Genomic DNA, 13,226 nt, shown 5'->3' on the forward strand with positions numbered 1-13,226 from the left:
TATTTAGCCCTTGGCCAAATAAACCATTAAATTAATACTACAGCCCTGTGTGGGGCAGGAACGGACTTTGAAAGGGCAAAGTGCAAGGTATGACATCCTGCTGTGAAGCCAACATGCATTATTGAAATGCACTACGACTACCAAAATAGTGCAACAATAAAAAATATATCTGCTGTCACAAAGCTTGCAAACTGATTTCATCTTGAATTTAGTGATTAGACACAATGTAATTTGCTGAGCGCAAGTTCAAGTGGTAAGCTAAGTGAAGAATTGATCACAAGATGTCCTCGGCTCTGCTAGACTGTTGATCCTTAAGCGAGACACTTGACCCCAAATTGCTCCAATGTATTTGTATGAATGTTGGTTAGTTCTGATAATCAGGTGGCACCTTGCATGGTAGCCCTTGCCATCAGTGTATACATGGGTGTGAATGGGTGAGTGATGACATGTAGGGTAAAAATGCTTTACTATACAAGTACAAGTCCATTTACCATTTACTTTGTTCTAGTTAGCTTTTTAATAGATAGGCGTAGAAAGGGTAATGGTGATTTAATCATGAGAAACATAGAAACTCGTCATATGATTCACCTAAAAATATGTATTTATTACTTACAAAGTTACCGTTTCAAAGTTACTATTGTGGGACATTAAATAATTAGAAGTTGCGTATTTACATGTTACTTCTTCTGGCATTTGTGCTTCTTGCCAAACCAAAAATCTGTTGACATTTCAAAGTTAGCAGCACAAGAATAGGTTTCAAAAATAACATTTCAGTTTCGTTCACAATCAAATATCACAAAGCTTTAGGTTCAGACACGTTAAACTTGCTTTTCTAGGCTTTCTCATTAGAAAACGTCATGCCTTTTTTAAATGTGCTATTATAAAAAATAACTGGCTGATCTTTTGAATCAGTAATGAATTGAATTGTATGTGAACAGTTTGAATGCCTTGACTCAGATATTGGTGAATGACTCCGATGCATTGGTGTTTGAGTTTGCCGTTTCTGAAATCTGATAGATATCTAAAAGAGAAAAAAAAGGAATTGTTAACAGCTAATTCCAATGGGCGTAAAATAAAAGTAAAACAACTACTTACTTCTTCTTCTACGCAGTCGATTTATCCAGTTTAGTCCACTGTAAGAGGAAATGCCACCACTTGTAGTCTATGGTAGAATAAATAAATGCATGTAAAATCAAGGTGATTGCAGAAAAGACTTGCATAATTGTTATTGAGATTGATTGATTAAAAGGCCTTCAGAGTGAACTGAGGGCATGATTCATTAGGAACAAAGAAAACCTGCATGCACCTAAATGAGTTAATGCAACAGTTTGGGATAGAAAATAAATTGACTTACTCTTGTATTATTTGAGCCTGTGCTTGATGTTTGGAATTTTCTTGACAGGATAGAACGGATCTACAGGCAGAATCAAATGAATTGTGAAATCATGTCAATGTCAGTATGTTCAACTACTGTGTAATTTGGTATATTTAGCAATAACAACACTTTGAAATGACAACAAGTTTGACATTGTAGGGAATTCTCGCTTTCTAACGATGTGCTTTTAAGTGAGCTTTAAAGGTAATGGTTGACAGATTTTAAAACTTTGGACAGAGCCAGACTAGCCACTTTCGGTCTTTATGCTACGCTAAGCTAATTGCCTCCTGTCTCTAAGCTCCATACTCAAGCCGAAGTTCTATTTTTAAAGTAAGTGAGGGTCCGCAAGAGTCCACATGATGTACATGTTGTCATCATTGGGTGTAGGGGTATCCTCAATGTGTTGCTAAGTTACAATATAAACATAACTATTCTGTTTGGGAGTATAACCAATGCTTTAGTGCCTACATGAGAGTGGCATAGGTTGAAAATTAGCTACAATTTCTTGAGTGCTGTACTTATTGTACTACTGTATTATTACCAATTACTTTGCAGATTACATACAACAAACTATGAAAGTTGATGAATTGATGTAGTATGAATTGCTAACTAGTGAATTACTAAGTAGTACAGTAGATTCATCCTGATGATCATAGAATATAATATATTTCTCTCCCAGAAGCAAATATGTGCATTTCCGACCATGTCAAACTATTTCTTTGAAGCAAACTTACCTTTGAATCAAACAGTGTCCCGAACACTAAAATGAAAAACCCCTGAGGAATGACAGATGACATACACATTTGTTTAGAATCGGAAGGACGAAACACAAAAGGTTTTATGACACAAGAGTACTGGCATGTAATTATTAAATTACAACCTTGTATTTCAATGGTGGCAAATACCTGTAGTGAATTGAAGAAGGCAAAGGCAATGTGGATTCCCTTATTTGTTGATGATATCATGGTTCCAATTCCTAAAGACCAGGTCAGTCCGAATAAAGGAGTCAAAATGACCACACACCTTAGAATGACCAGCAGTGTGTGCCTTTCGTCTCTTTGGGCAGCGTCTCCCACGCCTCGTCTCAACATTTTGAACAAGACCACGATTACGATTATAATGTTGATGGAAACTATAATCAAGGCAGGTATCACCAAGGCCAGCAGGGCATGTGTCTCAAACCAGTTGAGCCAGCAAGCATTGTCTTTCCTGATGTATTCTTTTCCTGGTGCTGTGACAGCAACAGTAATAACCGCTATAATCAGGGGGCACCCATAGCCTAATAGGAAGCCAATGCCCAACATTGTTGACCTGGACATGTGGGAGAAGACCATGACAGTCCGGTAGAAGAGCAGTAGGCCTGACACCAGCATCCAAAATAACAGAGCGAGGTAGAAAAAGTGCATGAAAAATGTTGCTGTGCTGCATGGTCCAACTGGAACCTCATAGTCCTCCCCTGGGTTTTCAAGGGGGTTTTTAGCAAGAGAGGCTCCGATGATGAAACAGATGTCAGCAATCAACAGAGACACGGCAGTGTTAATGATGGAAACATGACGCATGAAGGCAGTGATATTTCTGGTAACGGCTTTCCAAACGTATCCTTCAATTATTAGACATATAACTAAGCTTGCCAGAGATATTGCAACCCCAACATAAGTGATTATATCCAAGGCTTCTCTTAGCTCTGGTGGAGGGATGTCGGTCGACATCAGGATTGAGAAGGAGGTGAGGTGGTTGCAGAAGCAGGTTACCGTGTTGTTTATGTCCGAAACAAATCGACAGCCGTCATCATCCCAAGCGCCCCGATTATTAAATAGTGAAAAGTTCCAGAAGACGCACTGTGGGACTTCTGACAGCGACTTATTCAGCTTGTTGTAGCTCAGAGTAACATTCGGAATTGTGGCGTTTATTTGGACTAGCACGACAGCACCGTTGATAGCATTATCAATGACCGTCTCATTGCTGGTGGCATTGAAGAGGCTTGCATCAAGGGTGTTCCGCACCGGCATAACATTGTTAAGGGTAGGAAAGGTGATGGTGGTGATGAAGACGTTAATAAAGTTGGTGTTTGGTAGATCTATGGTGATGGTGGAATTCAAATCTGCCGTGAAGGAGTTGTTAAATGTTGTTCTGTTTAACAGAATCCGTTTAGACGCAAAGGAAACCTCCCCGACCAATCCACCAGCGAGGCCCTCAAGTGCACTCAGTAAGTTTGAGCTTGAATTGTTGGTATCATTTTGATTTAGAAATGTCCAAGACTCTCTTGAATCATCACTAATGATGACGTCAACTGTTTCAAGTACACCCTGCAGATGAAGAGACATTTCAGTGTCAAAAAGTACACACATAACCTTTTATTAATAGGCTACAGAGGGGAAGGTTTTACCTACCTTTATGACAGATTCACTGACTTCACCATTAACGGCTGCAATGTTCCCTATGATGTCAACAATAGCTGATATGGTTGCAGATGACTTAACAATTTCAGTTTGTTCCTTTCTGACAGTCATATTTAGTTTGGCCACAAAATCCTCCACGTTTGCCGGATCCAAATCCTAAAAGAATGAAACATTAAAAACACAAAAACATATTCATGACATGCAGAGATGTATCTTTCTGGCCACTAGACTCTGCTACAGACAACATATGTCCACCTTTCAAGCTACAAGAGTGAAGGGCAGGCCAAGGAATTGGTCGGTCTTAATGATGTCTTAGACCTTTTGGTAAAATTAGGTTTTCTAAAGGGACTCTGATGCTTTTGTCAACATGGGACCACCACGATCAAGAAAATCATGTTCCTCGTCATAGCTTTAACTAAACATTGTCTCATACAATTTGGTCAGGACATCCACAACTGCAAGTCTGAGACTGTATAATACCTGCACATTAGTACATAACAGACCTCACATAGTAGTAGAAATAGTAGTAGAGTCATCAATAACTGTATGTTTCATATCAAATCCACAACCTGATTAAAACCAGGATACAACATAACACAGACTTGTGAGCATGTCATGGTACTGATTGACAGATTACATCATGATGATCATATCACACAAAACAGAAGTTGAGTGAAGTTGAAGCGACATATTTGTGAAATGGCATAATTGATCCCCTACCATTGAGTTAATAAACAACTCGTTGATTTCTGTTAGGATGCAGGTGTCCACCAAAAGTATCCACGTTACTGACACACAGTGGGCTGTTTTAAACCCTTCTTGACCTTTCTCACATCTTATGGTTGATATGTCGTCTTCTCGTCCAGCCCCATACAAATCATCATTACAAGCAGCAGCTTTATAAGAGTAAAATAATCAATTAGTGTCACACAAAATGATGGCAGAAAACTAAAAACGTCCAAAGAACGTCAAAATCCTATTTTAAGTGTTGCTCTTACCCTCTCTGAAAATGTTCATCTCTGTTTTTTTTTCATAGAATGGATTGTCAACTTTACAAATGAAATTGATTGGCTGTGATTCGCTGCAGCTATTTAACATGTAATCATACTTGATGCAGTTTTCTTCTTCGTTAGTGGTGATATCTGTGAACGTTTAACAGTGTTGTCAACAAGTACGAGTCCAGCGTTCCAGTATAGTCAGATTGTGTAATTGTGTAATCAATGTCACTTGATACTTACCAGATTTTAATTCAGCTGAGTTTCTAAACCACTTGATCTCATAGGGAAGCTGCACACAACACGTAATGGATTGTTTCTTTCCCACCTTACATTCAACGTTGATTTTGTTCTGCAATCGTATAATGGGAGCTTGCTTGATATTTGTTTGTACATCTCCGTTTTGGCTGAAGGATATTATTTGGCCCGTCAGAAAACATTCATAAACTCCTGTGATTAAGAGAAGCAAGTGTCAATTATTGCAATTTGATACTTTTCATTATAGCTGTGACTAAACATTTTGATGCTGATATATTGACATTACCGTAAAATGCGGGTTATAAGCCGATACTTTTTTTTTTCTTCTCAACTTTGACCCGGGCGGCTAAAATAACGGTGCGGTTAATTTGGGGATTTTTTTCCGCCATCGCTAATCCCCAGAAATAAATGTGTTGAATAAACAACCTAACGCGTACGACGCAGCTTTTATACTAAAGGCTATCGACGTGGCCGTTGAAAAGGGAAACTGAGCTGCGGCACTCGAACTTGAGATCAACGAGTCCATGGTTAGACGTTGCAGAAGGGAGAACTTGCAAGATGCAAGAAGTCTCACAAAGCGTCCAGAGGTAGAAAATGCCACTGTCCCGAACTAGAAAACGAACTAGAGGACTGGGTCAACACACAAAGCAGACGGCAGTGATGTTTCAACAGTTCAAATTCGTCTAAAAGCCAAAGGCGATCGCGGCAGAGAAGAACATGGAGGATTTCAGAGGCGGACCATCATGGTGTCAACGATTCTTAAAACGAAAAGGCCTGGACATCAGAGCACGCACGCCTCTGCCAACAGGTACCTGCGGACTTTTAAGAAAAACTGTCCAACTTCACAAACTTCACAAAAGAGAAAATAGCCGAGCAGGATGTCATTAATATGGATGAGATTCCACTCACTCGTACTGTGAATAAGAAAGGCGAGTCGTCAAGTAACTGTGAAAACTGAGAAAACGCACTTCACTTGCGTTGTAAGCTGCACAGCAGCAGCTGCTTTGTTCCGTTCATTACCGGTGGTCGTTTCGAGAGTTCGTCAGGTACCGATAATTTATCCTGTTTAAGATTTAATGCTGCTTCTTTTTTTTATTTAGTAGATGTGGCAGTAGTAGATGTATAAAAGCTTTATAGCCCGCATTTTACGGTAACGGTGATAAGTTGTGGCTAGTTAAAAGGAAAGGGAAGATTTTGCACCTTAAGTGGATGTCCAATCAGTGTTGATGGTAAATATAGTCTATTAAAGCTTGTCCTTAGTGCGTGTTATATTGGCCCTGAGGGCTTTCTGCCAGAAAGGGTTTATTTTAACCTAAAACATAATCTTTTCCTAAATCTAACCAAGTAGGATTATTGACGAAACATGACCAGATTTGTAGCAAGAAGGGCTTCTGGCAGAAAGCCCTGAAAGCAAACTTCTGCCATGTCTGCACTGCGATGCATAAAACCCCCACTTAGAGTGCTGCTGTGCTGAAACTAAACAAGATTGACATAATAAACGCTGCAGCGCACCGATAGAAAATATTGTTCCAAAATATATATACACTGCCGGTCAAAAGTTTTGGGGTCACCCGCCACAAAAGCTTGATCCACTACAGGATGCTTTGTCATGTATTTGTCATGCCTTTAAAATTATAGAAATTTCTCTTCACAAAGTTATTTTGTATGAAAGGGTTTGTAAAACAAGTTGTGTTTTGTACATGGAAGACAAAACGCTGTATTGTATATTAACAGCTTAACAACATTCTTAAAACATCACAATATACATAGGTTAGTTTAGGGTTAACATAATTGGAATTGGATCAATTAATATCAGATGGACAAACAAATAACAGTGTAAAACTATTCAATCCAACCACAGAGTAGACTGCAGAGGGCCCAAAATATTTAGAGCCCAAATACCCCATTGTGTTTCAATAATGAGCTTGGGTCATTCATGCAAATTATTAAATGAAAGGTATTTGGGGGGAAATAGTTGCAGTATTTTCCCTTGACATGTAACACTGTGGGGACTTGGACTAAACACAATATTTATTTAAGTAATTCTTCTTCTTTTGGGGCCAGAACTATTACAAATGTGAATAATAAATGTTGTGTCTGAATTATACTCTTTTAATCATCACTGAAAGAAAGAAATAACATCAACATACCAGGTGACTCCAAACCTTTGACCGGCAGTGTAATTATAATTTCATAGCACAGCACAACTCCCCCTAGCTGTGGGGCTGACAGTTATATAGTCTTTATATAGGCTATATACACAGGCAGCAAACCAAGATGGGGACGACCAAAACGACAAACTCAAGGTCTCACAACGATAGCTAACTAACCAATGGGAGCCCTCACTGTTGCCGATGTCAAAGCAGTCTCCAATACAACCCAGGGAACTTTTGTCCTGAGTGTAAACCCCTTAATGTTGCTTTAGGCATGGAGTTGCATATTCATTTGTTAAGTATTTAAAGATTTTAATAGTGACAAGATCTGCTGATCTCATTCTGGAAGGTTTTGGGGATCATGTTCCAGCAGAATTAAGCAAAGGCCCAACAGAAGTTTCCTGTGTTTAGCTTCCCGGCTAATAAGTGGAGGGACAAGGGGCGCTTCAAAGCATTGTTGGACAGACGCTCACACGCAATGCATTCTGGTACATGAAGCCATTGTACCGCAAGCAAGGAAACTCCACTTTCTGGCTCAATATAGCACTGGCGGATTTATTGCTTCGATTCACTAATTTCAGTATCAACACCTAACACATCGGTGTCAAGTATATCCTTAAACAAACAGGAATTAATTTCTCTATACATTTAAAGTCAGAAAAAAAGTAATTTTACTCTAAGACAGGAAAAAAACACTTTCATACTTTTTCAATAAAATCCCCAAACAATAATATAACTGATCTCAATTCACAAGCTTCTGAAATGTAGCACCCAGCTTTGAGTGGTATATAATTAAGTAACTACTGCTTTATACAAATTGCAAAGGGATTTCATGGTTATTGACTTCTAATAGCTTAGACTTACCAATATCAAGAAGGATGACTTTGTTAATTGTAAGGGTAGAGGTCACACCAGAAGTAAGTATGGTAATCCTTTCACTTCTATTAATTTTCTTTCTATTAAATGTCCAACAAGAACTGGATATTGTTCCCACATTCAGATTGTCAGAAATCGTACACATCATACTCATGGGTTTGCCAGTGTAAGTGAGGTTTGGTACGCTGATAGGAGTTTCACCTTTGGAGAAAGTAAAATATCAGTTTAGAAATAAATCAAGTTTAACAAAGATGTATTACCTTCTAGCTTTTTTGAACTTACTTTTGACCAATGCAGTAACTTGGCCAATAACAGGAGCAATAGACTCTATTGCTTCTGGAAGGTTTGTATTTGCAATGCCCACTTCATCCGAAATAACGTGTGTTGTCTGAATAATAAAATCTGCAAAGATGCTTCCATTTCTGTAAGAACAAACACAAGTTAACGTTGTTGTGTAAAATGTGTTTCTGCTTCTAAACATTGTTGACGAAATATTGAGTATACCTGAATCCGATCACAGAAACTCTGGAAAACCCTGTGATTCCTTTATACTCGTCCTCTAACTGTGGGAGAGATGTAATTAATAATAGCAACATCGGAACATGAAGAACTGAAAATACAAAAAAACAATTGGATATGGTGTTATTAATGCACGTACCACTTTATTAATTTCTGATTCAAGTTCCTTGTATGCAGGACTTGATGAATCATTCAATTCTTTTGTGTATGTCTTGTTTAATTCCACTGACATTAGAACATTGAATTCTGTTTAAAAGACATTAAATACATGAGTAAACAAATGGATACATTTTTTGTTGCGATTCAAAGAAACTGATGAAGACCAATACAAAACAATCTGGTAGACCGGAAAAAAAAGAGAGGAAGAGAGGAAACAATGAATGATTCAAGTCTGGATTTGTTATGGTATAAGTATTGCAACAAATGTCATCCAGGAATGAGTTATCCTATCGGTTATTTCCAAATACCTACGGGTAGCATTAGTTGTTGGAGGCGTAACAGTTGTCGATAAATCTGCAAAACAATAGACATGGTATAACAATGTATTAATACTGAAGATACAAATAATTCAAGTCTGGATTTATTATTTCTATGCTTAAACAATTATTTTTCCAACACTTACTCGTTGTAGTAGTTGTAGATATTGTGGTTACTACAACTTTGGCCACACCCTCCACCTTGTTCTTGCATATGGCATTGACATTGAGCATTTGGAGGTCTTCCCACAGAACCCTCTTCTGTCAGACCATTACCTCATAACTTTTGAGTTTATACTCCCGGAGTATACACCGTTAGTCAAAAGTTTCTACACCAGATGTCTAACTGACCTAAAGCAAACTTCACGAAAGCTCGAAAGCATATGGCGTTCCACCAATCTGGAAGAATCACGCTTAGTTTGGAGAGATAGTCTTAAAACATATAAAAAGGTTCTCCGTAATGCCAGAGCAGCCTATTACTCATCAGTAATAGAGAAAAATAAGAACAACCCCAGGGTTCTCTTTAGCACTGTAGCCAGGCTGACAGAGAGTCACAGCTCTGTGGAGCCGTGTATTCCTATAGACCTCAGTAGTAATGACTTTATGAACTTCTTCAATGAAAAGATTTTAACTATTAGAGGCAAGATTGATGATCTCTTGCCCTCAACTACTACCGATCTGTCATCAAGAGGAGTGGACTTGGAAACGGCTGTATGCCCTGGTGTATATTTGGATAGCTTTTCTCCCATCAACCTAGACCAATTGTCTTCAACGATTTCTACTTCTAAACCGTCTACCTGTCTCTTAGACCCCATCCCAACGAGGCTGCTTAAAGACGTGTTGCCTTTAATTGGCATCTCTCTGCTGGATATTGTTAATGTGTCTTTGCTAACAGGCCAACAGGCAAATTTGTAATTTGTGATATTGGGCTATACAAAATAAACTGAATTGAATTGAATTGAATTGAATTACTGAATCCTTGAAGTGAAAATACATTAAAGAAAGTATTTCAACAAATTTCATCCAGGAATGAGTTATCCTATCGGTTATTTCCAAATACTTACTGGTAGAAGTTGTTGGAGGTGTAACAGTTGTCGTTGATTCTGCAAAACAATAGACATGGTATAACAATGTACTAATACTGACGATACAAATAATTCAAGTCTGGATTTGTTATTTCTATGCTTAAACAATTATTTTTCCAACACTTACTCGTTGTAGTAGTTGTAGATATTGTGGTTACTGCTGTTGTGGAATCTTAAAAGATGATTTTATAAGCATGTATATTTAACTGAAAAGTAGATTCCTTGAAGTGAAAATACTTTACAGAAAGTATTTCAACAAATGTCAACCAGGAATTAGTTATCCTATCAGTTATGTCCAAATACCTACTTGTAGTATTAGTTGTTGGCGATGGTGTAAGAGTTGTCGTTGAATCTGCCAAACAAAAGACATGGTATAACAATATATTAATACTGACAATAATAATAGATATTGTGTTTCCTGCTGTTTTTCCTGATGATTTTTTAAAGCGAGTATATGTAACTGAAAAGTGGAATCCTTGAAGTAAAAATATATTACAGAAAGTATTTCAACAACCAGGGATAAACATTTCTCAATACCCACTGGTAAAGATAGCTGTTGGTTGAGATGTCTCTGTTCAGAGACATTGCATAATAGTGTAACAGTATTAGTCAACAGTATTCTAGCACAAATCAGTTTATATTTATATTGCACTTTAAGTAATGCATAGTTTAAATACCAAATACCATGGTATAACTACCACATTGTGAGCATGAAGAACACATTGTTGTTGGTGTTGTGGAAACCCTTGTAGTGTTAACATCTGGGCCCTATTTCTCGTACCTGGCTAACGTGTTTAGCTGGATAGTTTTCCAGATGAGATTACACAAGTCAGGGTTTTCGGTTCCTTGAAGCAAGTTTGTCAAAATCACCATAGCAACACATACATTTTTTTTTAGCCTGCTCCAGCACAGGCTCATTCAGTCTAGCTGGATAATCTGGCCACGCCCCCTGAAGAAAATGGCCGCTCCCTTCCTCATTGAAGAAGTGATATTAGTTATATTAATGTTTCATAGTGAGAGAGTTCTTATGACGTGATGACGACTTCCTGTACGAGCGCCTTCCATTCTGCCCTCAAGGAATCAATTATTACAGACCTTCTGGAGCCTACATTGAACACCACACATTGACTGTCTCACAGACTGTATGCAGAGCCTTGTGGTATAGTGTGGTACATTGTTGTACATTGAGGTACATTGTTGTACATTGTGGTACATCGTGGTACATTGTTTTACAGTGTAGTACATTGTGGTACAGTATGGTACATTGTGGTACATTGTTGTATATTTTGGTACAGTGTGGTACATTTTTGTACAATTTGGTACAGTGCGGTACATTGGTGTACATTGTTCTACAGTGTTGTACATTGTGGTAAATTGTTGTACATTGTGGTACATTGTTCCACAGTGTTGTACATTGTGGTACATTGTTCCACAGTGTTGTACAGTGTGGTATAGTGTTGTACAGTGTGGTACATTGTGGTACATTGTGGTACATTGTTCCACAGTGTTGTACAGTGTGGTACATTGTGGTACATTGTTGTACATTGTTCCACAGTGTGGTACATTGTTGTACAGTGTGGTACATTCTTGTACATTTTGGTACAGTGTGGTACATTGTTGTACATTGTGGTACATTGTTCCACAGTGTTGTACAGTGTGGTATAGTGTTGTACATTGTGGTACATTGTTGTACATTGTGATACATTGTTCCACAGTGTTGTACAGTGTGGTACATTGTTGTACATTGTGGTACATTGTTCCACAGTGTGGTACATTGTTGTACAGTGTGGTACATTGTTGTACATTGTGGTACATTGTTGTACATTGTGGTACATTGTTCTACAGTGTTGTACATTGTGGTACATTGTTGTACATTGTGGTACATTGTTCCACAGTGTTGTACAGTGTGGTACATTGTTGTACATTGTGGTACATTGTTCCACAGTGTTATACATTGTGGTACATTGTGGTACATTGTTCTACAGTGTTGTACATTGTGGTACATTGTTGTACATTGTGGTACATTGTTACACAGTGTTGTACAGTGTGGTACATTGTTGTACATTGTGGTACATTGTTCCACAGTGTTGTACATTGTGGTACATTGTTGTACATTGTGGTACATTGTTCCACAGTGTTGTACAGTGTGGTATATTGTTCTACATTATGGTAAATTTTTCTACAGTGTCGGCGATGCAGAACATCGTGGTTTTGGTGAAACTCATGGATGTGTTCATTACGTTCCCTGGCCATGTCCGAGTAAATACAATAAAAGTTCTATATGGTCATCTTCACATACATGAATACACACATATATTATCTAAGAGTTGAGATAGTTCTTTTAGATCTCATTGGATGATGCATGCCATTACGCCGACTGCCAGCTTGCACATTTAAAGAATGAGGCACTTAAAATGAGCCGATACATTTTCCCAACACTGATGCTGCATTGCGAGTAGATTCTATGTAAGTCAATGCACAGACGAATGGATGTGAGTTGTGAATAAAGAGGATTTTCATCCATTTATCTAGACGTAGTCGGTGAAAATCACCGAGCTGTGTGAGTCTACGGGTGATGTTATGTATAAATATATATATATGATATTAATGTTATGAACCCAAACACGAGGGCATTAGATGTTCCGACGTTTGTGGGATTTCCACAACAAGTATAAAGCAGAAATAGTGGTTATTTGTTCCATGGTGAATGGCGGAAGTTATAAATGTTTCCATGGAGATAAGCCACGCCCCCTCTCAAGCGTGAGTGAAGTGAATGATTAGATTTTGCCATGATTATGGTCTGGAATTCCTCATATACGTTAATGATCATCTCCTGCTCCTCAGTGGAGAAAAAGAGACTCTTCCTTTGAGTTTATTTGCCTAGAAAATTCAAATTAACAAGATTGTTTGAGTGCAGATCAGCCTTTGAGAAACCGGGATAGCCTGATGTCAATCATCTTGTTAATTTTAGCTGGCTAATAGGACATTTGATCGACTTAGTTGAGCCACGTACGAGAAATAGGGCCCTTATGTACCAATTGTTGTTGAATCTGAAACATCAATAACATTTTGTATGTCTAAAGAAAACAT

The 13,226-nt window shown here is 38.2% G+C and overlaps 1 protein-coding gene across 5 annotated transcripts in view; it reads right to left on the bottom strand.

Annotated features, from left to right (window-relative positions):
• Positions 1 to 490: 490 nt before the first annotated feature.
• LOC117727652 (adhesion G protein-coupled receptor F5-like) overlaps positions 491 to 13,226 on the bottom strand; it is a 30,689-nt gene continuing 17,953 nt past the window's right edge. The window contains exons 21-37 of one of the 5 annotated variants that reach the window (XM_034528061.1): positions 10,444 to 10,488; positions 10,264 to 10,308; positions 10,116 to 10,154; positions 9,047 to 9,088; positions 8,715 to 8,821; positions 8,561 to 8,619; positions 8,339 to 8,478; positions 8,045 to 8,257; positions 5,013 to 5,219; positions 4,773 to 4,916; positions 4,495 to 4,670; positions 3,766 to 3,930; positions 2,281 to 3,681; positions 2,110 to 2,151; positions 1,355 to 1,414; positions 1,096 to 1,162; positions 491 to 1,021 (exon numbers count right to left, since the gene is read on the bottom strand). In XM_034528061.1, coding sequence (XP_034383952.1) covers positions 954 to 1,021; positions 1,096 to 1,162; positions 1,355 to 1,414; positions 2,110 to 2,151; positions 2,281 to 3,681; positions 3,766 to 3,930; positions 4,495 to 4,670; positions 4,773 to 4,916; positions 5,013 to 5,219; positions 8,045 to 8,257; positions 8,339 to 8,478; positions 8,561 to 8,619; positions 8,715 to 8,821; positions 9,047 to 9,088; positions 10,116 to 10,154; positions 10,264 to 10,308; positions 10,444 to 10,488 — 3,020 coding nt within the window. In that variant the 3' untranslated portion in view covers positions 491 to 953. Of the gene's footprint in view, positions 1,022 to 1,095; positions 1,163 to 1,354; positions 1,415 to 2,109; positions 2,152 to 2,280; positions 3,682 to 3,765; positions 3,931 to 4,494; positions 4,671 to 4,772; positions 4,917 to 5,012; positions 5,220 to 8,044; positions 8,258 to 8,338; positions 8,479 to 8,560; positions 8,620 to 8,714; positions 8,822 to 9,042; positions 9,089 to 10,115; positions 10,155 to 10,263; positions 10,343 to 10,443; positions 10,489 to 13,226 lie in introns of those variants that run through there. The other 4 variants (XM_034528063.1, XM_034528065.1, XM_034528064.1 and 1 more) reach the window with 4 other exon arrangements.

This window comes from Cyclopterus lumpus, chromosome 24 (assembly GCF_009769545.1).
Source record: "Cyclopterus lumpus isolate fCycLum1 chromosome 24, fCycLum1.pri, whole genome shotgun sequence".
Taxonomy (NCBI): domain Eukaryota; kingdom Metazoa; phylum Chordata; class Actinopteri; order Perciformes; family Cyclopteridae; genus Cyclopterus; species Cyclopterus lumpus.